The sequence below is a fragment of the Sphaerodactylus townsendi genome, linkage group LG07, assembly GCF_021028975.2.
Source record: "Sphaerodactylus townsendi isolate TG3544 linkage group LG07, MPM_Stown_v2.3, whole genome shotgun sequence".
In the NCBI taxonomy this organism is placed as follows: Eukaryota; Metazoa; Chordata; class Lepidosauria; order Squamata; family Sphaerodactylidae; genus Sphaerodactylus; species Sphaerodactylus townsendi.
In genome coordinates this window covers 84,380,945-84,407,497 of record NC_059431.1, presented here as the reverse complement: position 1 = coordinate 84,407,497, position 26,553 = coordinate 84,380,945, and the positions used below count along the sequence as shown (strand labels likewise).

Sequence of the window (26,553 nt, the reverse complement as noted above, 5' to 3'; positions counted from 1 at the left end):
ATGTTTGCTTTAAAAAACCCCAGTGGTTTGGCTGAATTGGGTTATTGATTACAAACTTCATACATCAGTTGGTTGCTGAACTGTTATCCCAGACACCTTCAGCATCTTAATTCCACGTTGTGCTTTGTGTTGCAGCATTACGTATGTTCCGGCAGAGCAATTAGAGGAGTACCAGGCTAGCTTAGGTCAGCCGCCAGAAAAGACATTGCCGCAGGATATTTTTCCTTCTCATGCTGTCAGGTAACTTTCTGTTCTCTTATTATTATGAATTCAGCCATCTTTCTATTGACTCTGTTCATCTAAACCCCTCTTTCTATTAACTCTGTTCATCTATACCCCAGTCATGACCAAAAAGACAAATAAAAATTGAGGCAATACTGAAAGATACTTCCTGTAATATAGTTCTTTGAGTTCCAATACATTTAATTTGTTATTTAATTTGTTGAAGAGCATGGAATTTTGAGACGGAGCAGATTGTCATGGCTGCCTCAGGTAAGGCAACTGCTGCTTGGCAAACTGTTAACAGCTTGCAGCATTCAGTGACTGAGATCCACCTGCAATTTCCACAAATGGAAGGGATTTCTGTCTACAGAACCTGACTTCCTCATCTCCTCCTTCTGCCTCTGCCCTAATGCTGGTCCTAAATGGATAGAGGGGCCATGTGAGGGGGAGTCAGAAATCTGTAAAAGGAGGAAGAAATTGGAGAAAATTTCTTCATCAGTGGAAATCCTCCACTGGGACCAAGCTACTAAATTCTACATGTCATTTTGAGCACTTGTAATTATAGCCCCAGAAGGATCCATTGATTAATATCTAGTTTTTACTCAGATTTTTCTGACTTTAACAATAGTAATTATCCCAAAAGACAAACTGAAAATAGATTATATGTTACTGTGGGATCTTACAAAAGTAAATGTTAGAAGTTGATTTGAAGGTTAAAATTTGATTTATTTTGTTACGTTCTCACGAGATTTCTCATTAGACAAAGACTGGATTATATATCTGCAATAGAAGATGTGTGATTTCTAAAAATCAAAACTTCCTAGATAACTTTTTAAAATTTTGAACATTTCAATATCATTCCCATGTATAAGGTTTAAGCATTGAGCCTAGTCTCTATTTTTTTCTGGGTTTTTTGCCATCAACTCGCAGCTGACTTATGGTGACCTCTGTGAGTTTTCAGGGTAGGAGTAATTCATTCAGAGAAGCTTTGCCATTGCTTGCCACTGCATCATGACTCTGATATTCCTTGGAGGTGTCCCATCCAAATACTAGCAAGGGTCAGGGCTGAAAGCATGTGACTGCCTTGTCACCAAGAAAGTTTCCGTGACACGAGGAGGGAGTTGACAATAAAAAAGTGACCTAGGGTGCTTAACAAGCAGACCACAGTAACCAGAACAAGAGTTTTTATTTCGGGAAACAGACACCAGTTCACTTAATGCCTTCATCTGGAACTGGGGTTATGTATTTGCTGGTTATTTTGACACGTGTCCAGCTTCAGTTCAGTTTCAAGCTGATGACTGTTGTGTCTCTTGGCTGAATTCTCACACTGAAGTAGTGGGTCTGGGCCAGAAAATTAGTTGTTTTCTAGTTGCCTATTCCATTTTAAATGGTTTTGTGTATGTTCAATAGCCAGGCTTTAAAATTCTATGGGAGGTGTTTTTCACATGTACAGGTGGTGTTTTTCAGCAGGTGCTCCAAGTGTTCCCTGAAGCGTCCTCCACAGCTGGGCAAGGAGCAGCTGCCAGCAGTAGAATATATGCTTTCTCTTGATGCATAACAAATGTCTGTGTGCTTGCATCCCAGTTACCCTGGTTTGCAATTTTTTTTAAAAAAAATTCAATTAGACACTTGATTATTTTATTTATTTAATTTTTATTTAATCTCAGGGACCACCAGGGTAGTCTTGTCCAATCCTCTGGCAGTGCAGGAAATACAACTGTAACATCCCCCAAAAGTAGGTATCAGGCCCATACTTTAAAATTTCCAGTGATGAAGAATCCACCATCTACAAAGGAGACACTGTTGTTTTGAAACTCAATGTCAGAAAGTTCTTCAAGTTTAGGTTAAATGTTCTTTGCTGTATTTTATATGTATTAGTCTGCGTCCTGCCGTCAACATGAGTGAAAACATAGCCATGCATCTTCCACATGGCATCCTCCTCACTTTAGGTATCAGAAGGTGACAATCATATCACTTAGCAAGTGTCTCTTCTCCAATATAGAACGCCCCAACTCCTTCAATGTCACCAGGTTTGTTGCTTGACCTTGGACTCCTTCCAACTTTCTGACATCCTTCCTAAACTCTGGTTCACAAGACATAAGAACAGTACTCCAGTATCCCATGATTGTGGTGGCTTTCCGGTTTATCATTTTATGTAATATTTTAAATACTTTAATTTGTTACATAAAGTCCACATCTGTGCAGAAATCTATGTCTGAGGTCATTGAGAAGTATTCATTTTGCAGTTCAAACTTCTGGATTGGAGGATGGGCTTTTGGCTCTGAGGTTTCCTGTGGAATACATTCTGACATTAGCGCTGTGGAATACAAGGAGATGACTTCTATAAGACTCTAAAAAAACTCTTGTCTGTTAGCAGAGAAATACCAGAACTACCAGAGCGTGAAGAAGGAGAAGGAGAAGAAAGTGAACTTCAGAATGCTGGCTACAGTAACTGGAGCCAGCCAAGGCGGTCAGTGTGGTTATACTTCTGCGATGACCCTCTCAGATCTTTAATGTATTTTTTTAAAGTGGAATTAGTGATACAGTTACAGGTTCCTTTGTTTAAATGATCTGGGATCTGTAATTTAACATAGCTGGACATTTTATTGTCAGACCAAGTGGTTACAAGGGGCAATGAATATGGATAGGTAACATCAGTGCAATCCTAAGCACATTACTTCATGATTTTTCAATGGGACTCACTCCCTAAGAAGTGCCGCCTATGTTTTCTAATGCATACCATTGAATCGTAATCAGGAGATCAGGGAGCTCCTTGTTCTATCTCTTCCATAGGCGTCCCCCAACCCTTTCTTTCTATTTAAGAGAGAAATATGATTGCCATTAGGGCTGTGTATGCTGAAATTTCTGAACTGAAAATATATACAAAAATGGCTGTTTTGTTGCCATGGTTTCTAGACCAGAAAACACATAGCTGGGATCATGCATTATGGGAAACACATTGTGAAGCACCTCCATCCCCATTCATTTTATTTTTTGTATTCAGGTGTTTACCATCAGCAGCAGCGGCAGGTGTCTTATTTATCCTTGATTCTCTTGTTTTCCTGGGCAGCTTTGTTTCCCCCTTTCCCTTGCAGTTGGATCTGTTTAAGGGATCAATCACCAATTGGAGGCAAGTCCCAGAGAAGGGATTTTTAAGACCCACAGGCTTGTGCTCTAAGCTAGATGACATTTTCAGAGGAATGACAGACCCACCTATTTGGAACTCCTTAATAATAGTAAATAGTGGTAGTAATTAAGGTACTCCTGCCATGGATGCCCATTGTGAAGACATATGCCTCGGTTGTTGGATGATTGATTTATCTCATGAAATCACATATACACGTGTTCTATTTTTTAAAAATTGAACTATTTTCAAAGATTGCAGTGCTGGAGCAGGGCAGGGGTGGTTTTCTGCAAAGGAAGCTTTTCTTGCTTTGTGAAAGGAGATAATGTACCACAACAAATAAAGATGACAAAAAAGAGAGTTTTTAGTAGAAAGGTTTTAAAAAATTGTCAGGCACTTTCAGAATTTGTAAAGATTTTTTTTAGAATGCCAGCCTTTGGAGCTTGCCTGCCGTCTTCTTCCATTTTCCTCTATAGGGAACAGTGAAGAGAAACGCGCTGAGCAGTGCAAACTTTGTCCATACAACTTGAAATTTGGGGGGTTAGATTAGAGGGAGGGCTGTGTTCTGTGCAAAGTAGGTCTCAGTATCTTTCCAAACATCTCTACCATTGGTTTCTCCATTGAAATGAGCAATCCCAAATTCCAGAACCTGGGGAGGGGACACACACAGATTTGAAACCCAAACTGGTGTACTACTCAAACATTAAGAATAAATAGTAAAGGTGTCCAACCCTCCCCCCTCTCCAAATCCTGGATCTGAAATAAGGGCAGCTCTTAGTTACCATTATGTCTGCACTGATTCTAATGCTTAATATAAGCCATAGAATCTGAAGCCACTGCTGGACTGGACTTGACCTGTGAGAAATAGCCTCCCAATGACATGAACTGTTCCTGCTTGGGAAGTTGGGAAGGAGCCCCTAGTGACTTAAGGAGCAAATGTCAATGTGGGCTTCCACAGTGATAGTCTGGAGGAGACAGGAGGCAGTCACTGTGGAATACAGTTCCCAAGGGGCCCCAACATGGCTGCTAGTGATGTCATTGGCTAGAAATGATTTTCTGAAAGATGGGCCCTAGAGAATAGGGGGTAGCCTGACCAGTCCAGCAAAGGTACTCAGGCATTTAAAGGCCCTTTCCACACATGCAGAATAATGCACTTTCAATCCACTTTCAATGTACTTTGCAGCTGTGCGGAATAGCAAAATCCACTTGCAAACAATTGTGAAAGTGGATTGAAAGTGCATTATTCTGCATGTGATGGAAGGGGCCAAAGGCAGCCTGGCCTGACCAGCCCAGCAAAGGCACTTGGGAAAGAGGGCCCTCATCAAGTCTGGATAGGTCAAAGGTATAGGTAGGAGAAGTTTGTAACCCAAATCACTGGGTCATATGAAATGGATTTGGTGACTGGCAGACCCTGGGGTTGGTTTCTCATCCTCCTCCTCTAGTTACCTAGGAGGAGTTGGAACTAGGGCTGGGTTGAGACCAGACCAAGGGCAGGATCAGGACTTGTGAACAGGGAAGCTCCTAGAGCAGGCTAAAATAGAAACAAAGGACTGAGCCCACAGAGCAATAGAGCGATAGTGAACTAGTCCTGGGAAGAAAGAGGAGCTGGATGATAGAACACCCTTACCATCCCATTCTGCAGGGGAGTCTGTCTGACCCCAGCCAGGACAGCAGAAGGCAGGAGGGCTGGGCTGACACGCAAGGAACCCCACACATAGCCTGTAAGTCTACTTTTTAACATTTCTGGAAACACTAGTTTGTTCTGATCAGGGTAATTGGAAGATAGCTTAATGTTAACCATAAATAGTTTTTAAAATGAAAGAGAAGGGGAAATGCCTGTGCAAGAGAGGAGGAACTCCTGAGTTAGTGGAGCATTCCAAGTCAATTAACCATAGGTTGACAGAACCATTTACACAACTGCCAGCTTCTTAGAAGAAGGGCAGGAGATACCAGGCAACATTGGATCTCCAGCAAGCACCTGATTTGGTTTCCTTGGACTTCTCACTGATCCGTACATAGCACGTACAATGTTAGCAGATTGACACATATTTAAATAAAGTTTGAAAGTTTGTACTTGATGATTCAGAAAATGCTGGCCATATCCCACTTATTTTAAAGTATACTTTCAGGTTTAAATTGTCTAAAATATGAAAATGAACATAGTGAAACATAATTTGAATTATTATAATTATGTTGGCATGTTGTAACATTTCTTTTGATGCTATGCCACCTTTACAGTTTGCTAGTACCTTTCAGCATCCTTCTATACCAGAAACTGAAATTTAGTATAATTTATTGTATTTCTTTTCTTTTAAAATATCATTTATCCTACATATCAGTGTCATTTTGGAGGTGGAGAACGGTTGTCAGTTCATTGTGAACTATGCAAAATACATGCCAGAAGAAGTAGCAAGCAGTGGAATTAGTAGAACAGGTTTCTCAGATGTGAAGCTTTGATGAAAATAACTGGGGGTCCTTGAAGGAAGGGTGAAATGAAAATACAGTAACAACCCTGTTTCTATTTATTGTTATAGGGTTGAACTCTGGAGAGAACCCAGTAAGTCCCTGGGCATCAGCATTGTTGGTGGACGGGGAATGGGAAGCCGTTTGAGCAGTGGTGAAGTTATGAGAGGAATCTTTATCAAACACATTCTGGAAGATAGCCCTGCTGGTAAAAATGGAACCTTGAAAACAGGAGATAGAATAGTTGAGGTATTATGTTATCTTTTCCTGTAATATCATAATCCACACAAATTTCACAGATTAGATATGTAAAGGAAGAGCTTCACTTCCAGGAATGTGCTATTGAAAGTATAATTGACAGCGACGGTTTCAGTATTGTGTGTTTGCATAAACGTTCTGGTTTGCTTTCTTGCACTTTCGGTTTTATCCCGTAAACACCCCTGTTAAAACTTCTGAAAGTTTCTAAAGTCACATGTTCCAGTCTTGAGTTCTCAATTCTCTCCACACTTCATGATGGGTAGTTAATTATCAGACAGCTCACAAGGATTAAAGAATGAAAGGTTCTTATGAGACATCTAGTGTTAAGTTGCAATTAACAAATAGCGTACTGTATCTATGCCTCTCGCTTGTCTAGCAGCACATATGCGTATAGCTTTCTAGCACTAACATTGTGAAACCTCCTTTTCTTTGGATGCCAAAATTGCTGTCCATTTATAAAATGGAGGCCTCTTTTAGGAAATTAGCTATTAGTGTTCTTTGATAAAGCTTTTTTTTTGCATCTCAAAGGGCAGTGTAAGTGGCAGCATCTCACTCATTTTCCTTTCCCCCCCCTTTTTGAAAAAAATGAACATTGTACTTCATACAGTGCTCTTCTTCATGTGCTTTATAAATATGTTAATTGAATTTCACAGCAACCAGTGGAGCATGTAAACACCATCTTGATTTGGAACAATGAATTATTTACAAACTATTTTCAGAAATATTTTAGAAACTCTGTTTGCTCCTTGCACAGCATGACTCAGCCTGAGACTTTGAAGAGAAATAGGTTCACATGTAAATATAGATGGTTTCCTGTTCTGGGCTGTGAACACTTTAAATTTATAAAGAGCTTTTTGAGTGTTCAGAATGGTTTGCCTACATTAGCTCAGAAAGCGACTCTGTCAGGGAGACCAGGATCATTCCCAGGTTCTGAATAGATTGACTGAGGCCTTCTTTGGAGTTGAGTCTGAGGTGAGATTTGAACCAAAGCTTCTCTGGGTAACACTATTAGACTCCTCTCTGTAAAACCTTTTTACATTATCAGCTTTCAGAATTAAATCTTACATTTTAAAGGTTGATCAGTAGGATTAGCAGTCCAGATCATACCAGTGATATGAAGTTGGGTGCTTAAATATAATTCTTAACAAGGCTTTTGCCAAGAGACTTAAAAATTGCAGTCTTCGAAATCCTGGCCTCCGTGTGGTCAATGTGCCATTATCTAATTAATCCTTTAAACAGGATAAGCTCTCATTCAGAGGGCTAAACTCACGGCAGTTTGGGACAGATTTGGGGCGGGGGGGATATGATACAAGAAACTCAGCTGAATTTTTTAGAAGTTGCTGCATGAACCATCATGTTAAGCTTAGGCCTTCCGATTTCAGGTGGACGGGATTAACCTCAGAGATGCAAGCCATGAACAAGCTGTGGAAGCCATTCGGAGAGCAGGCAACCCAGTAATATTTCTGGTGCAAAGCATTATAAACAGACCAAGGGTAAGCATGTGAACTGTGGGGAAAAAAAGACACACAGAGTCAAAGGAAGGAAATTAGAGCAAACATCCAAGGTGATTTTTGCATGGAGCAGGCAAGAAGCTTCCCCATGCAAGACCCAGTTCCACTAAACTAAGTGTGGAATTCAGTGAGGCTTCCATTTAACCCCTTGACTTTAAAATGGATTGAAAAAATATTTTCAAAAAGGCTTTTTTGGGGGGTGGAGGGTAGTGGAAGCTTCTGACTGAAAGCAACTATGGGCAACTATGACATCATGGCTAATTTATTCGTGCAGAAATTTTTTTGTTTACGTTTCTATAGATTCAGGAAGATTCTAAGAACTCTCCCATGTGCAGCATGTTCATTCAGCACATCTGAGGCCTTGCTGGCTACACAGCACCCAGGCCTACCCTGCCTTCATCATCTCTCCGTTTAAACGTGACAGATGCAAGGAACTGCAGGATATGCTTGGGCTGTGTAGTCTGCATGGAGCAATATACTTGCAATTCCTAACTGATCCAAAACCCAAGCTTTAACACTTTCTTTTTCAGTATTTCCATATGCATTTCTGGTTGTGCTAAAGCACGAACTAGGAACAAGGGAATCTGTCTTTGAAGAGCCACCTTACAAGTATTCAAGCAAATATTTTTGTTCCTTTACACTTGCAGCCACTGCACTGCATGAGCCCCACAAACTTGCAATTCCTAACTGATCCAAAACCCAAGCTTTAACACTTTCTTTTTCAGTATTTCCATATGCATTTCTGGTTGTGCTAAAGCACGAACTAGGAACAAGGGAATCTGTCTTTGAAGAGCCACCTTACAAGTATTCAAGCAAATATTTTTGTTCCTTTACACTTGCAGCCACTGCACTGCATGAGCCCCACAAATACTTACAAAGTAGTTTTAACGTAGTAGCTTGCATCACTTGAAACTTGACTTCCTCCTTATAGATACGCTATAAGCTGCATGTTTGATTCACTAGCTGTTTCACAACTTTTGTTTCCCAGCCAGAATCTCTCTATAGCTCTTTACCGTCCTCTGCTCCCAGTGGGCAGAAACCTAACAATCCATTTTACCATCAGTCATCACAGGTAAAATTGCATGGTGTAGCTTTGCTGAATGTTGGTGATTCATATGCAAGATACTAATTTGTGCATTTGCTGTGGTATGGACAAGATCGATCTGTTTAATAAATGCTTAAGATCCAAACATTGTGCTTTTAGCTTGTGATCTTTATTGTTTGAAACCTGTGGTTGAATGTGTGGCAAAACAATAGAAGGGGATTTCCAGTGCTTGCTGAGTGGCAGCCATCCAGAGAACTAACTGTTCTGCATTGAGAATTACTTTTAACATGCTTTTACAGATGACCAGAAATTTAACAGATTTAACACTGCACACTGTGTTAGAATATAAACCAGGAAATATGAATGAGAACTGTACAATATTATTTGCCCTTTGGAATAATTCTCAACTTGCTTATTCAATAAGTGTCATCTGCTCTGGTATACATATTTTTGTGACTTATCTGCAAATGATGGAAATCCCAATAACAAGTATATTTAGATTTACTGTGTATTGATTATCTCCTTGTTAACTTTAATTGCAGTACTTATGAAGAACTATCTCTGTAGTCCAACCTTTCCCATATAGAGAGAGCTTACTCCAAAACTGGGAATAATTGGTTAGGAGATGGAAAGTGCCCTTGGGCTTGCACTCTTCCCCTCCCTTCCCCTTTCCTCCTTGGGTTTGTGTACCTCTTTCCCTCACTCCTCTCTCCTCATATGTGTAGCTTTCCTTCCCTTTGAGTTTCAAACCTGACCATGATCTCTTATTAACCTGGTGCTGATCGTGCCATGCTCAAATAATTCAGAAACCTGCTTTTCACTATAGCTTGGAGCTAAAGTTGCAGACTCTGGGCTTGGAAATTCATGGAAATATAGGGTGTGGAGCTTGGGGATGGTGGGATGTGTGGAGAGGAGGGACTTCATCAGGTATAATGCTACGGGGTCTATCCTCCAGAGCAGCCATTTCTGCAGAGGAACTAATCTCTGTTGCCTGGAGAAAAGTTGCAATACCAGCAGATCTCCATGTCCCACAAAGCTATTAGGAGCTAACCATGGTCCATGAAAACCAGTGCACATGTAATTGTCCTATGGTTATCTCCAAGACAAATGTCTCATTAAACAGGAGAGGAAGATGAACACATGAGACTGTGAATTGCTTCTGATCCATGGTTAGGAAACTGGGAAGCGTATTTGTACTAGGCCTATGTTTGTACTGCTCTAGAATTACTAACACTACTAAGAAGTAAGCCATTCCCATTGTAGTACAGAAATAAGCGTGCAAGAACCCATGAAATTGACTTATACTGAGTCAGACCTCTGGCCTATCAAGGGCAGAACTGAGTGGTAGGGGCTGTCCAGGTAAAGGGTTTTTTAAAGTTGTCCACTGACTGACCCTTTTAATTGAAGATTCCAGGAATTAAACCTGGGACCATCTTCAAGTCCTACCACTGAGCCACAGCCCTCCCTAAACATTGCATATGAATGTCATGATCACTATATATATCATCTAAAACACTACTGATTTGACTGGACTGTTAAGCTTAAGGAGGCAGAGTGTCAATCTTGCCTTTATAATTTGGACTAGCTTCAAAGATTCTTGTAAATGATCCATCAGGGTTCCCTGTCTGTCCCAGATGGTTAAGAGTTACAGAGAGGCTTGATAAACAGTTTGAGTAAAGACTGATTCACACATGCATGTACATCACTTGTTATCCTGTTGCTCAGTGACTGTTTGAACATGTGAGTTGCTTCCATTGAAATGCATGGTTTGTGAAGTGAAGTTTGTGACGTTCTCTCTGCCGAATTTGATCTGTGACTTGTGTTTTCATGTATGCAAATCATCATTTGCTGGTGTAATCACCAAGTGATACAGTGCATGTGTGACCATGCCTTAATACAACCTACCTTTTAGTTAGCAAGTCCCTTTCTGTTTTTCTTGTAGAACATCCCTATGCCTTACCTGCAGTATAATCCTTTCAGTAAGCTTCCTGCCTACAGCAGCACTAACCCTTTTGTTGATCCTCTACAGTTCAGCACTAACAAGGTTGGATGATGTGAACATATATATGTGTGATGGATTCAGTGAACAAATATGTGGTTTTTTTCCCCTGCCCCCTGTTTATAATTTAGAAAATTGGCAAGAGCAAATATTTTCCAAGAGCAGCAAATGGCTTGTAATACTGATCTGGAATGCGTGGCCCTCTGGAACCCCCCCCCCCATTTGTCTGCCATTTTGATATGAAATGGTGGCAGCAGGGAACTTGGGGGAAAGGCCTTGGTGGGCCAGATTTTTTGCCTATATGCCAAGCTTTAGCTTTGCAGGTAGTTGGCATACAGACTAAGAAATATTAATTGTAGTGTTTTTTTAACGAGCCAGTGTAGTTTAGCAATTGGATGAAACATTCAGCCTAAACTGTTTAGCTGCATGAATGGGAATCCAGTGATTTTGGAAAGCATGCAAAAAAAATCATTCAAATGAATTATATTTAAAAATTATACAGAAAACATGAAATATAAATGAAATGAATTATGAAGCCACTAGGTTATATGTTTTTCCTGGTCATGGCAGAATTCTATACTGACAGAGATGATAGCACTAACTGTTGAGACAGTTAGGACAATCTTGCTGTTTTTTATAGCTTCATTTCTGGAATGGGCCCTAAATTGTAAGTCCATAAGTGAAAACTGGCCAAGTAAATGAACATTTTTTCTTTTTAAAATCATTTCTTTGCTAATATTGTAACTCAAAAGTAGTATAACTCAAAAGTCAACTTGTTCACATTTGTTCAACTTTACATTCAGGATTATTAATAGTTGCTGTTTTGCTGATTGCATTTACAAAAATTTATTAGATACTACCCATGACTTATGGGTATCTTTATTAGGCCCTTCAAGCAATATTCTGCTATTGTGAAGGAAAATTTCTTTGTACTTAGTTCAGATGCCTTATGAACCATAGTTTGATTAAACTAACTATGGTTAGTGTGATGGTCTGAAGCTAGAATTTATGAACTATTGTCATTATGGCTTCATGTAAGATATTTTATTTATTTAAAACATTTCTATGGAACATTTTCACCAAAGTAGGGTCCCCAAGGCAGTGAGCATTAGAACATTAAAAGATTTCAATATCAAAACAGATTATAAAATGATATAGCAAATAATTGAATACAAACTTATAAAGAGACAAATACACAGCACCACAGCCAGGAATGAAGACCATATTGGAGTATACCAAACAAAAAAGTCTTCCCCTACTGACAAAAGACAGTGATAGAGGGAGAGAATTGAATCGAGTTCCAAAGTTTTGGTGTCACAATCAAGAAGCTTGCCATCTATCTTGCCACAGAAGGCAGGGCTACTTGATGCAGGGCTTCCAATTATTGGAGTGGATGAGTGGGTTCATATGGGGGAATGCCGATAGTCTGGCTCAGTCCTGGTTTAATCCTGGTTTGTTCTCCAGTGACACTCTCGTATGCTACAAAGTTAGTGTGCACAGAATCCTGGTTTCAAACGGTGTTTAAAACAAAGCATGTTTTCACATGATGCCTGAGCCTTGCCATAGTGTATGTAATATTTAATCTATTACTGAAGTAAGAGTTTCTGTTACTGCATAGCCTTGATGTAGCATACCATAACGGATGCTATAATAAACAGCCTGCTATTTTCTGTTATCATAGGATATGCAGAATACAGTTAGATTTACCTTCAGTTGCTCCCCATATAACCCCTTTGCTCCTACACCATTTAAGGTTTGTCTTAATTTGTAATCACTGTCCTAATCAATGTGTGTATGATATTATACACCCTGTCTTTCCCCGGCCATGTGATCATTTCAGAAGAGCCATCAGTTGCTTCCATATGTACCTGCTTCTTTCAATGTGCTGCTGCTCTGTGTATGTGTGTATATGTATACGTATGTATTTATACTGTCTCCCAAAATGCTCGTCTATTGTGCAAAGGGTATTTTGTATTTTTCACTGATAATTTTTATAAGGCATAATTCAGAGAAGCCTTGTGTCTTTGCAGTAAATGTACTTTTGCATTTATTTTTTATGTAGCTTCCCTTCCCCTATTACCTCAGTAACACGACAGAAGTTTTCCCCTGACAAGACCTCTTGCTTCCAGCAGGAGGATATGGAGAGGTCCAGTTGCTAGTTCTTTCCCACATGATTGTTGTTGTCCCTCTATAGATCTGGACATAATAAGTGTGCAGGTGAGAAAGACCTTATGATTGGCTCTTCTCACATTACTCAGTGTATGCTGCCTTGCTAAATCGAAATGACATCTTTCCATGGGGAAGCAGATCCCATGACTTTGAGGTAACATAATAAGGGGCTGATAGCCTGTGAGTTTTCCGTACCTCTTTCATCTCTGTCTTCAGGGCAGAATTTAGCAGATTGGTAACTAAAATAAAATAGTAGTATTAGTAGAAAGATTTGATAATTTATGACTCCTCCATAACTCCACCTACTCCCAGCCTGTCACTCACACACTCAGGCACTATGAGGGATTAACACTTTAGATTCAAGCTCTTCGGCTTCTGCCGGTTCCTTAGGTTTGTCACACCAGTCATCCATGGTATAATTTGTGAAGTTTGTAGATAAATGACTCTCCAGATTCATCTAGGTTGGAATTTTCCAACTCTGTTCTTTTAAATTACAACTTTAAGTCTTGGAACTGCATTGATTGGTTAACTCATTCATTTTTAGTCCTGAAGAACCAGATTTAGTTAATCTCTTAAAGTTACTGAGAACAAGTGCAGATATAGATGATAAAATCAGGTCCATGCATACATCCCTATATATGATTTTGAAGTTTTGTGGGGAAAGACACAAAGGTGGAAGAAGATTCTCCGTATCTGGTAGAAGCCCCAAGTATACAGAAAAATGCAATGTATCCACTTAATTCCCCAGTTGTGGCAAGAAAAGGCAAGCAGTATTCATTTGGCCTCCACATGAGATGCGTTGCAGACTGAAATATTACAGAGACATCCAAAATAGTGTGTGAGGTTTTGCAGGATTTTCTACACCATCTTGACACCAGGTCATTTGTAGACAAAATGGCTGTTTCTGTGGGATTCCCCAGGCATAAAAATATTCTCCAAAACACAGAGGAAGTTGACAGCAGTTTAGCCAGTTAATAGCAAAAAAACAACAAATGGACAGGGAAATTTGCTTTCTAAAATCCTTGCCAGTTTATAGATCCTGGAGTGGAAACTTTCTGCATGTGGTTGTGTGGTGGGAAATTTCCATATCATTTATTATTTCCTCTAACCCTTTGCAAATCCTCCCTAGATGCTCAGGTTGTTCCTTCTACTATCTAAGTCCACAGTTAGTTGCCTATCAGAAAGAACATGAAATAGGTTCTTTTAAAAGAATGTAGAGAATTCTACATGTTTAGGTATTTCCTAGGTGTGCAGAAAAGTATTAGTTTGTAAAGTGCAAAAAAATCCCTCTCCTGTCTCAAAATGACCTGATAAGTATATTGTATGTATATTGCTTTCCAACATCTATGAGCAGTAAAGAATAAGTTAAATGAAATAATAACATATGGAGAAGAGGAACATGCTGTTATTATCCCGTAGAGAAAATCTGAGGGGTCTTGGGGGGGGGGGTGGTGGATTCCCAGTTGATTATCTCCCTTCCCACAGCATTCATTGCAGGCCCTCACCTTGTCTGTGTATAAAATGCAGTTACTGCCAATATCCCCCACCCAAGCCCCACACTATTTCAATCAAAGGCTCTTTTTTCATATAAATCCCCTAAATCCTTCACATTACTCATTTTTTTACTTTGGGGTCAATATAACTATATTTTGTTTTCTTTAAAATGAATATAAATGTAGTTTTGCTATCTGAGATGCACCTACATAAGCATACACATAAATAGCCTATGAATTTCTGTTCTGCTTACTTAAAATGCATTGATGTCATCTTCTGTGTTACTATTATTTTCCATCCGTGATTGTTTTTCTATTCCATGCCATTTTAGAATTCTTGTTGCTTAGTCTTTTAACTTCAAAGCCGTATCTCTTGCTTTTTTCCCCTTCATCATTTCATGCTTATTTGCCCAAGATCAGCCTGCAATGTTCTCAGTCACTGTAATTTTCGTATTCTCCACAGGCATCCAGTCAGTCGGATTCGGAGCCAGAAAAGAATTCATCTTGTACCTTGCCTCCTCCTTCAATATCTCCAGGAATGAGTGTTGAAGATGCTCAGCAATTCTGCAGCAAAAACCTGGAAGATTTGGAAGATGAGTTTGGATACAGCTGGAGTAAGTTTGACTATCGAGATAACCTTCAGGACAGAGTATAGTCAGGCAGAATTTTTACCTCTCTTTCTGTAATGGGATCTGATATTTATATTAGTTTTTGGTTTGCTTTTAAAAGGTAACACTGTGGAAAGAATAATATTTGCTGTCCATTTTTACATTGTGAATTCAGGCTTTAGTCAGCCCATAGCGTGAGGCACAAAAGATATTACATTATTTATATGAGAATACCATAAGAAGGAAAGTCTTTACTCTTTCATGTTGAAAAAAAGAAACCACTAGAGAAATCCTTTCCTGTTACTAAGAATGTCAACATAAACATATAATTTTCTTTGAACTGGTAGACATTCTGGGTTTTTGATGGTGAATAGTGAATTCTAAAGCTTCGTGCCTGCAAAGTTGTCTGAGATAACTTCTATCCATGATTTTCTCTCTTTAATCTTACCATTAGAAAAGATCACTGAGCGTTATGGTAACCTGCCAGGAGATCTGCACGTGATAGAATTGGAAAAGGGGAAGACTGGCTTAGGACTCAGCCTGGCTGGGAACAAAGACCGATCCAAGATGAGTGTTTTTGTAGTGGGAATTGATCCAAATGGAGCAGCTGGAAAAGATGGCAGGCTGCAGATTGCAGATGAGTTACTGGAAGTAAGTGTTTAGTAATTATGCCTAAAACTAAACATGCTGACTCTCAGGATAGAAAACTATTCGATTATTGGTGCAAAATTTAGCCTCTAATTAACCGTGCATTCTTATAATCAGTATGTTCTTTCCTTATAATTATGCTTGGCTTTTCTCTTTGAATTTTGGTACTCTGTTGACTAGTACTTACTGCAAAAATGCTGTAAGTACCTATGATACTTGCGATAATAATTTGAGAGAAATATGGGGTCTGATTTAATATAGCAGCTGACATGATAACCTGAAACTTCTCCCTTTAGTTGTGTTTGGTTTAATAGTGCATGATATTATCTTAACCCTATTTTCAGAGATGCTATCATGTTACAGAAGCAATAGTGATTTTGGTGATATTAACACCTCAGGTTTAAGTTTGTGAGCCTCAAATTAAGAGAGAGAAAATTTTGATAGTATTGTTTATTTTACCTTATGAGCTATTGGAAGAATATGGAACTTTTGGAATAAATTCTGTATTAGAAAGTTAGTATTAGCTAAAATAATGTAATAGCCCTAGGAATAAAGTCCATTGTGTGAAAAAATACAACAGGATCTAGAAAACTAATCCTCCCAGGACAAGAGACATGAACAGAGCATATCTGCAGGAAATGGTGTCCAGCACCTCCCCTCCCCCACAAATATCCCAGCTTTGCCAAGAAGGGGCACCAGGGTGCCTCTGGAGATGGAGAGTTCTCGCCATCTCCATAGGTTTACCCCCTCCCATTTGCAGAGCTAGATCCTGGCTTTGCAAAGGGTGGAAGGACCAACAGGACACCCATGAAGATAGGGAGAGTCCTCCCAATCTCCATAGGCAGCCCCTTCACTCACTCACTCACTCACTCACTCACTCACTCACTCACTCACTCACTCACTCACTCACTCACTCACTCACTCACTCACTCACTCACTCACTCACTCACTCACACCTCAATTTGCAAAGCTGGGAGAATCCTGGCTGTGCAAAAGGGAGGGGGGGGGACCAGCAGAGTGGCTATGAAGATGGGGAGAGTTCTCCCCATCTTCATAGGGACACCCCTCCCCAATTGCAAAGTTAGATCCCAGTTTTGCAAAGGGGTAGAGCCAGTTGGGTGCCTGTGAAGTTGGGGAGCCTGTTGTGTGAAAAAAAAAAACTGCAATGGACTCTAGCAAGTGGGAACCTGAAAGTGGGAACCCACAAGTGGAAATTCGAGAGGACATTGCCCCCACCTTTTTTCTTGTGTTCTTCCCCAACTTCTCTCATTCTCCATTTTGCCAACCATTCTCTTAATTTTATCTATTTTTTTCCACTAACCCAACTCTTTTTCTGCCCCCTGCCCCATCTTTCTCCTTTCTACCCCAGCTCTGTTTTTAACTTTCTGCCCTGTTTCCTCAGCTCTTTTTCTGCCCACTTACCCTAACTCTGTCTGTCTGTCCGTCCATTTATCCCAGCTTTCTCTTTCTTTCTTCCTGCCCTAATGCTCTGATCTCTATGTTTCTATCACCCTATCCCAGCTTTCGTTCTCTCTTTCTGGTTACCAACCTTCGTGCTCTCTTTCACTTTCTGCCTCTCCCCAGCACTCATTCTCTTCGTGCCGTACTCCAACTCTCTCTCTGTGTACCACCACCACCCCAGTCCAATTTTTGGAAGTTTTCCTCACAGGCCTAGGATTAATGTGATGAAGCCTCTCTCTCCACAGCCCTGCTCTCACTGCTTCATCCAGAGCCTCCCCCACAAACAGGGTGGGTGAGATGGCCTGTTAAGTCCTGGCTGCTGGTGGTGGACTTGCTGCTGACTTACTTGAGAGTTGACTCAGGCAAGGAATAAAACAGCCGTGCGAGGACACCACTGGAGAGTTGGCTCAGGGAAGGAATGTGATAGCCCTGCGAGGACCCCAGAGCATTAAGCAGTGTTACCGCCTGAGTGCAAAGGAGTCTGGGACAGTCCCATCAACCTCTCTTGTGCATGAGGAATGACACCCTCTGGACTACATCTCCCAGAGTGCTTCACTTTTCCTGGTCCATTGGCAGGAACACGCTGCTCAATTATATAGTTAGATGAGAACATGACAAGCAGAAGCAAGTTATAGTTAGTCCAAGACCCATTTAGCCCACCATCAGTGGAATCTACTCCAGAAGTTCACAGATAGGTCATGGAAATGAAAAACATTCTTTATATTGTTTATCTGCATAAAGGCTTAAATGGATGTGATGATGAGAAATCTATGGAAGACCTCCCAACTGTTTTTAAACTGCAGAATGAAGCTGAGGGGACACTTCCGCTCAGCCGCACACACATGGACACCACCAATTTCACAATCTCAGTTACGTACTCACAGATCCCCATCAGTACTTATCTGGATGGTAAAACACTTACCATACAAAGGTGTCTGTGTTTTCCCCAGTGTGGCAGATAATGTAGGAGGTACATTAGGAATATAGGAATGACAAATTGGGACAGATAATGGTTAACCACACAGTCACTCCCCTGATCTCTATCTGAATGTAGTTCTAAAGCAGGGGTAGGGAACCTGCGGCTCTCCAGATGTTCAGAAACTACAATTCCCATCAGTCCCTACCAGCATGGCCAATTGGCCATGCTGACAGAGGCTGATGGGAATTGTAGTTCCTGAACATCTGGAGAGCCGCAGGTTCCCTACCCCTGTTCTAAAGGATGTTCTCCATTTGCAAATTAACAAGGGTACATCTTCTTTATGGTTTCTGTTATAATTTTTAGCAGTCTTTGATACTGTTGATCATTCCATCTCCACTGAGTTACATTTAGATCCAGTTGGACTTCACATTCTCAAATCAGACGTACCTCTGTGGTTTACTCCTTCCCAGAATATAAATGCTGGAATCTAACTCTTTCAGCAGTTAAACAAGTTAGTGTACCTGTCAGCAAACATTATTATTACAGCTGGCATGAGAGTCTACCTCAGGGGTCCCCAATCCTTTTGAGCTTGCAGGCACATTTGGAATTCTGACACAGCATGATGGGCACAGCAACAAGATGGCTGCCACAGAATGGCTGTGGCAGGAGGTGGAGCCAGCCCCAACATGTTTGTCACAGTTTAACTTTAGTAACACAGTGTAGATCCTTTTGCTCTGGTGGCAGCCTCTGCCAAAGCAACATGTTAAAAAGAATCTGTCCTGCCAATCTAATCTCCAGTAGTCTATCAGAAGGCTTGCTGGCCCACCCACTTCCTACGAATACTTAGTGGGCACCAGAAAAGGTGTCAGCAGATGCCTTGTTGCCCATGGACACAGTGGGGGGCCTGGTTTATCTTTTTACTTTCTAACTGCTTAATTTTGCAACATCTGCGTGACAAAGGGTTCTTATGAATGGAAAAGCATACATAATATTTTGTATAATTGATTGACCCTCATAACAGGTATCACATGGATTATATTTCTCATCCTATGATAAGGCTATTCAGTTGTCTTCACTGTGACCTTGGGAAATTCATTATATCTGAGTCTTGCCTGTGACAAAATAACTAGTGTTAAACACTTCATAAGACAAAGATTGAAAAGTGGGTAAAGTAGTATAGGAGCTGTAACAAAATCATTTAAATGAAACGTTTGATAGGATAGCAGTGAAGAAGTTGAAATTGCCAGTGTATTTAGGGAAATTATCCTATTGGTTTCCAAGGGGGAGAGAGGCTTTCCCTATGCTAGTTAACACAGGAAGGAATAAAGCCTATGGCTTGATCTCCTTCTTCAGAATTAGGCTGTGATTTCATCCACACTGGAAACCAAACTGCATAGGTTGAAGGAATGAACTTTGCCTTTCATCCATGTATAACAGGCCTGTCTTGTTTGCTTTAAAGAATTATAGCTGGGAAAGAAAGGTCAGGGTAAGGACCTAAAGGAATTCGGCTTTTTATAGTTTTCAAAAGTCAACCCATAGCTTTAGGTAGTTTAAGGAAATCACTGTTGCTGAGCCTCAGATCCCAATCTGAGAGTAATAGTACCTTGCAAAATTGTTGTAAGGATTATAAAGAAAAATTATGCTAAGTATTTTGACTACTCAGTTATGTATATTAAATAGTAATGTTAGTTTATATGCAAATAAGATGCCTTTAATGTATTTGTCATAATTAACATGATTAAAGTATACTATTATCCTTGAGAATTTGAGCACACTGTTGAAAAACAACCAGCAATCTAATTTTGCTAGAGTTCTCATGCACTATACCTAGGTGGATTGTAGCTTATTTTTAATCTTTCTTTGTTTTTAGCAACTCTTTCCATGCCTCTTTTGCATTTGTCAGACAATGGGTCATGAGGTGATCAATCAATAATGGAAATAGATTATAATGTTCCCATAGTCAGCTAGGCCACGTTAACCTCACAAAGGACATTTCTAGTCCAATTAAACAGCTGTTGGGGATTTTGTGACAGAGAAAATTATTGTAATGTAAAGAAGACAGACATGGTACATCACAAAGTTTGGAAAGCAATTTTAATAAGTAGTATGGAAAAATTAGATTTCTTCTTGTGTGTGGATACACGCCTTTTGGATAAAATAAATTGGATAAATTTTGGATAAAATAAATTGGTGCATTATCACTATTTATGCCCTTCTGATTAACCTAGATAAATGGACAAGTTCTCTATGGAAAGACTCACCAGAATGCATCTTCAATAATTAAATGTGCTCCTTCTAAAGTAAAAATCATATTTGTCAGGTAAGCAATGTTTATATATCTAATGCTTATATATCTAACTTTAGTATGTTATATCCTAAATGCAATTTTAGCATGTTATATTACCTAAATTAAATTTTAATAGGGTATTTTTCATAGAAACATTTTTTAAATGTTGGTAGAGTTCCTAAAAGCTTCTTTAGATTGTGTGTTTTCATTTTTGTATTCACATGTATTCATTATCACTTTAGGTACCAAAAGGTATAAACGATTTGCTAGAGTCAAACCTTATAGTTTGACAATATATGTACTTCCTATATTGTAGAAACAAAGATGCTGTCAATCAGATGGCAGTTTGCCCTGGGAAATCAGTAGAGACTTCTTGTGGAACACCTCAACATGAGCAGGTAATAATAAGGATTTGCATACTCTTTTTATTTTTATTTATTTTGGTTAACGTTTATGGATGGATCAATATACAGAAATATAGATTTGTTTGTTATGTTCCAATCCTCTGCACAGCTGCTAGGGTCTAAGCCCCTTGTAAAGTGCCTTGTAAAGGAATAACTTTGCCTAAGTTTGCACTGTAAGTAGCCTAAATAAAAATCAAGGTCAATTTTAGCAGATATAGTAGGAAAAACCCAGAGGTATTGGATATATAATTCTGCTAAACATAGATATAGCTTTGTCTTTACTTTTATATTTTAAATTTTTATTTCTTTTAGGATGAAGTGAATATTTTGTGTTCTAGTTTACCAATAGATTTGAATTTATATACAAATATTCAGGATATAGAATTACCTAAGGTAAGTATGTATGAATATTCTATATTCCAACATCCATGTGTTTCTCAATTGATTTCTTGTTTGTGACTTGAGTAGGAGGACTTTTCCTCCTAAAAATTAACCCCAAATTGCACAACCAATGTAATTCTCATCCACTTCCTGCACATTCTGAAAAAAACCAATGTGGCAGGCCATCTATATAAATTTCTATATCTCATATATAATTCCAAACCTTCCCCCCCCCCCCCTTTCCAGGCTGCAGAGGTTGGAAGAGAAAGTCAGCAGCAGGTAGAAGGGAGGAACAGGTGGCAGAAGCAGGATGGACTGGGAAGGAAAGAGACAGAGGTGCTGATGGGGAGAGGAGGAGGTTGTGGCATAGTGAGTTGAAGAGGGCAGCATTGAAGGAGGATGAGAAAGAGGCAGTGGGGGGAAGATAGAGAAGAACCATGAGGGAATGCAGGAAAGAATGAAGAGAATTAACAAGTTGTGTCCTGTGGAGTAGGTGAGAATTCCCTTCCCTATGATTCCTCACTCTCTTCTGTGCACTTAATTTGCACACTGTGCCTCCCCTTCTGTGCACTTAATTTGTGCACTTGCAGGAAGTGATTTCTATTTTTTAAACTCAAGCATAGGGGAAAATAAATTGTCAATCGTAGAACGTTATAAGGGAGAGGAAGTAGGAGACAACAGCTGTGCCATGACTGAGAGAAAAACTGAGGGCTGAAAACTAGTCTAAGAGGCTATAGACTTATGGGATTTCGACTGATGTTGCCTCTCTGAATTTATAAGCTTTCACATGAAATGGAACGTAAAGTTTCAGTTTCCTTTCGTCTGCGCTGAGACTACCAATATCTTTTTAAAATTGTCTGATGTTAAAATTCACAGGGACTTTCAGATTATGTAGTAAGGGCTGTGCAATTTGCAGCTTAATTATGGCTGTTCATATGATTGCCACTTCATGGTGGCTGTGCATATTGTGCATCCTCTGGCAAAAACAGCCATGAATATTTTTGTCTAAGAGATGCCTTTTAAACGATCTCTCCACTTTATAGGAGCCACTTACCCATAAGGAGCTTCTGCATGGTAAAATGAAGATAAATCTCCTACGCAGATCAGTAGGTCCTTTTCCATGGAATTGGGACAAATTGCATGGGAGAAGGTTATGTAAACAGATCCTGCTCATATGGGAGTCTGTATCGTTTGGACATTTTTAGAGCTGTGCCAAAGCTGCTGATGGGTAAGCAGCTTCTATGTAGCTTGAAGAACATCTCAAGGTATTTAAAATCAAGACAAACAGAGTTACAGTAACATATAAAGTATCATCACTGGACATGGCTGATTTTCAAGGATAAAGATAATATCCTTGTGGTCATGGTGCCATTGCTCATAAATAGAACTTCCTTGACCTTAAAAGTGTGTTTTCTTGGGGAGCACATAATAAGTGTAATATGTTCCTACTTTTATTTCTGCCTGAGACAATATGCAGCGAAAACACTTTTGACTGAATCTTTCTTTAATGTTTAGCTGGAACAGCATCAAATTTAATATTTGGATTGACTTAGTAATATCTCTAAAGCCTCTTTCCTACAAAGGGCAATTAGTCAGTGGAAAGAGATAACTGAATGCAGTACTGTCTGTTTGTCTGTGCAACAGGCCATATTCAGAGAAGTATCAAAGATCTAACTTTCTAGATTGTGCAAATTCAGTAATCCTTTTAAATATGTGAGTCCAAGATGGAACTTTAGAGCTTTGGAGAAATTACTGATGTTTAGTAATTGTTGTAATGTGGAAAACTGTGTACATTTTTGGAAAATCCACAATGTTTGCTGATCTTCTAAATTTGTTTTTTCTAACTGAGGATGTGTTTGGTATTTGTTAGGATCAAGGCATAGGTATTGCCATCAGTGAAGAAGACACTGTAAATGGTGTGGTTGTCAAAAGTTTAACAGAATATGGTGCAGCAGGAAAGGTAAAACTTATGATCTATGGAAAGAAGATGATGGGGAATCCAGGTAGGCGGAGGTGGAACAAAAGCTGATCTTGATGTCTGTACTTTTATTTTAGGATGGCCGAATTAAGATTGGAGATCAGATCCTGGCAGTGGATGATGAAGTTGTTGTGGGATATCCTATAGAAAAGGTGAACAGTAAATATAATATAAAACTGATCCATATCTATTCTTCTGCTTTTCAGTGAACGTAAATATGTATATATTTAGCGTTATATGTTGGTATTTAGCTAGGTCTTTCAAGGCATAACCATGTTAGTCTGTTACAGGATCTAAAAGACTAACAGTGTTAGAAGGAGCTCATTTCTTCAGATGCGAGAGTCTCTCTTTTTCTGCAGGTGATGGTTGGCAAACTATCAAGGTGTATTTGTTGGGGGTCCAAAAGGGATGGGCATATATGGTATATATGGATAGAGTCAAAGAAACACAGGGATCTGTATAGGTCTATGACAGGTACAACTTGTAAACAAGAGTATGTATACAAAGGCTTACTATCCTTTGCAAACGCAGAACCCCAGTATAGGATCTAAATGTGCATACATATGCATGTAGGCTCTTGTCACAAGTTATTCCAAACACATATAAGGCTTGGGCTAGTAAGCACAATTCTGTTACCCTCTGTGAACTTTAATAACCTGCTAGATTATATCTTGTCTGGGTTTGGGCCTACCAGGGATGGCCCCGCCCAGACTGCCTGACCAGATGGGGTTTCCCTCCCACGCCGGGTCTCCCCCGGGCCCGCCAGAGGTGCCGTGGGAGGGAGTGGCACCTGGGGAAGCCCAGGAGGAGGGCGAACAAGTTCCCCCAGCCTTGACAAGGACGTCGAAGGAGGGGGTGGTGTCCGGGAAAACCTGGAAGCAAGGGGAAGACGTACTGGCGTTTGGGCCTGCCCTGCCCGCCTCGTCTGAGAGGGAGGCGCGATTTGCCAGCTGGGGCCGGGGCAGACGAGCCCGGCAGCTGGCCAGGGGGCGATGCAGTGCAAAGGGGGAAGGAGATAAAGGGAAAGGGGTTGGCAGGAAGGGGAGGTCGGTAGAGGGGTCAATGAGGGACGGTGTGTGCGGAGACGGAAATTCATAGGAGAGGGGCCGAGACAGGGAGGTAAAGGGGAACGCCCAGGCAGACGGCGAAGACGGGCTCAACCCAGTGCTGCAGAGGCCAGACCCCAGGAGGGCTGGAGAAACTTAGGGAGGGACATAAGCCACAGTGCCCCAGGTGGGGTTAGGGCCAGCGCCCAGGACAGGGCATCCAACCCACAAATCCAAGGGAGAGGAGCAAGCAAGCAGGAGAGAGGTCCGCTTTCCCCCTGCCAGAGAGCGTTAGGACTCGGGGCCAGGCAGGCACCCTGGGGAGCACTGAAGGGACAGGAGAGTTGGGAGAGCGGCAGAGGCTTGAAAAGGGAGGGTGAATCTGTGAGCCCTCGCCAACCGGCAGCACAGAGGGTGGGGTATGGAACGGGGAGGTCTAACCCACAGGAGACGGCGGTCCCAGGATGCCGCCCTGTGGGCTAAGCGGTTTTTTGGCTCTCAGGGCCAAGAGGAAACATCCAGCACTGAGTCAGTCACCACTCAGGGAAGGGAAGGAAGGAAGGACCCACAGCCAGGGGACTGTGAGGGGAGTGAGACCGTCACATATCTTCTAGGTCTACAGTAGTTCTGAAAAAAATAGCCTCTTTTCATTTAACAAATAATTGGTGAAGATTTGCCAGTCCTACTGTGGGCCTCTCTGTGTTGTTTTTGAGGGTCTGCTGACTCTCATGAACAAAACTAGGAATGTGCTGAAGGGAATAGCAAAGTTCCATTCTGTGAAGTTCGCAGTTGATTGGATGCATGCCAACGTAACCCAAAGTGGTTGTAACCTTGCTCTTTTTCCCTCCATCAGTTTATCAGTTTATTGAAGACACCAAAGGCTTCTGTTAAACTTACAATCAATTCAGTAGAACAGGAGATTCAGCCATCAGTACAGCCTCAAACATCGATTTACCACACTGATTTGGGTGACAGACTTTTCCAACAACCAGCAAGCATTCCAAATTCTGAGTCACCAGAACCAGAATCAGTTAAAAGTAAGCAACTTTCAGTAATCCCTGAACACACAAGCACAATTCATTTAAAAATACAAATGCTGAATTTGTCAACATTCTTGTAGGAAGAGCTGCACATTCTAAAATTACAACACCCAAAATAAAATGTTGCAGTGTGCATCCTAGCTTCTAAGAGGGGGAGTCCTTTTGAGGTCTTCCGTCAATCTTCTGACACTGTACAACACTCCTATTCCTGGCTTGGAGGGGAATAGGGAAGGATGTTTCAGAAGAAGTGAAAGTTAAAAGGATGCTTTTTATCCTTTTCACCTTCTAGGAACCTCCTCTACCCCCAACTGTGTAATAACTAAGCACTGGAATGGGAGCTTCAAAACTTCCTTTAACCTCAGTTCAAGAACTGTTTTGAGCTGGCTGCCAAAAAACTCAGAGACTGGAGGATATTTTTAAAGCCAGAAACCTCCTTTCACCCACCTTGTAGTCTTGAGAAGGGCAAATCTCTTTGCCTTGAGCTGAGCCTCTTTTTTAAGAAGCCGCCCCTCAGCTTTCATAGTATCTCAGCGTCTCAGCCCTGTCCATTTTTTTAGAGCTTCTGATCTGGTGTTACAGCATTGACTTTATGTTCCTGTCAGAGGCAGTGTTATTCTATTAGTAAAACAATTTTACTAATAGAATTACAACATTTAAATGTAAGTTGGTTGTTAAGCTATATGATTTTTGGTCAACTGCTTTCAGTCTTCACTAATTTTGAAGCGTGGAGTAAGATTGTCCTCTGTCCTCCTTGCTTTTCAACCAGTGTATCAAAGTCCTGGCCAAAAAGGTTCAGCAAATGAAGTCAATTTTAGAAATTAGTCACCATAATATGGAATCTAAAATAATATTGTAGTCAGTTGATATGCTTTTCTTAAACAATAAAAAAATCTGGCCCTTGAGCTAAGCTCGACCTTCCTCTTATCTGTTCCCTGCCCTGCCTCAAAACACCTGGGTCCAGGGAGCCTTTGTTCTCCCACCTAAGCTTACTTATTTCCTTCACATCCGTTGAGCTTCCCTGGGCCAGACTGCAAAGGCTGCTCTGTTGCTGAGGCAATCATGACTGTACCTTTCTGCCCCTGGCCTCACCCTGCTTCACCCAGGTGAGTTTTGCTCCTGGGCCCAAGGGTCTGCCCTGCCCTGTCAGGCATTTCATTTCTGGATTGCTTGCTACAGCCACTTATAGGTAACAAATATTTTCAGCGAGGCAGGACTATAAGATATTTTTTGAAATGTGAGCAGGTTGGTTTAAGGAGGAGCAAATCTATCTATGGGAATATCTAAGAGAGCAGGTAGAGAATAAATATTTGATGGAATATCTAGGTTGGCAGATCAAAACTTTCTTTGGTCAGCTACAAGAGTAGTTGTGATTCAGCCTCTGAACAAATTGGAGAATTTGTTGCTTCTTTCAGAATCATCCCTTAGCAAAATTTTATGAATTAGTGTTAGAATTAGACCTTAAAGAACCAGCTTATAGACAAAAATGGCAGAGAGATT

General features: G+C 40.5%; 1 protein-coding gene across 11 annotated transcripts in view; it reads left to right on the top strand.

Annotated features, from left to right (window-relative positions):
- The window catches only part of MPDZ (multiple PDZ domain crumbs cell polarity complex component), a 124,688-nt gene that overhangs the window by 76,355 nt on the left and 21,780 nt on the right, over positions 1-26,553 (top strand). For 3 of the 11 annotated variants that reach the window (XM_048502607.1, XM_048502605.1, XM_048502601.1), the window contains exons 24-37: positions 136-240; positions 2,597-2,692; positions 5,881-6,058; positions 7,450-7,560; positions 8,567-8,650; positions 10,566-10,667; positions 14,748-14,898; positions 15,347-15,543; positions 20,149-20,240; positions 20,524-20,605; positions 20,924-21,004; positions 22,863-22,952; positions 23,048-23,122; positions 24,870-25,053. In XM_048502607.1, coding sequence (XP_048358564.1) covers positions 136-240; positions 2,597-2,692; positions 5,881-6,058; positions 7,450-7,560; positions 8,567-8,650; positions 10,566-10,667; positions 14,748-14,898; positions 15,347-15,543; positions 20,149-20,240; positions 20,524-20,605; positions 20,924-21,004; positions 22,863-22,952; positions 23,048-23,122; positions 24,870-25,053 — 1,628 coding nt within the window. The remainder of the gene's footprint in view (positions 1-135; positions 241-2,596; positions 2,693-5,880; positions 6,059-7,449; positions 7,561-8,566; positions 8,651-10,565; positions 10,668-14,747; positions 14,899-15,346; positions 15,544-20,148; positions 20,241-20,523; positions 20,606-20,923; positions 21,005-22,862; positions 22,953-23,047; positions 23,123-24,869; positions 25,054-26,553) is intronic. The other 8 variants (XM_048502609.1, XM_048502604.1, XM_048502603.1 and 5 more) reach the window with 5 other exon arrangements.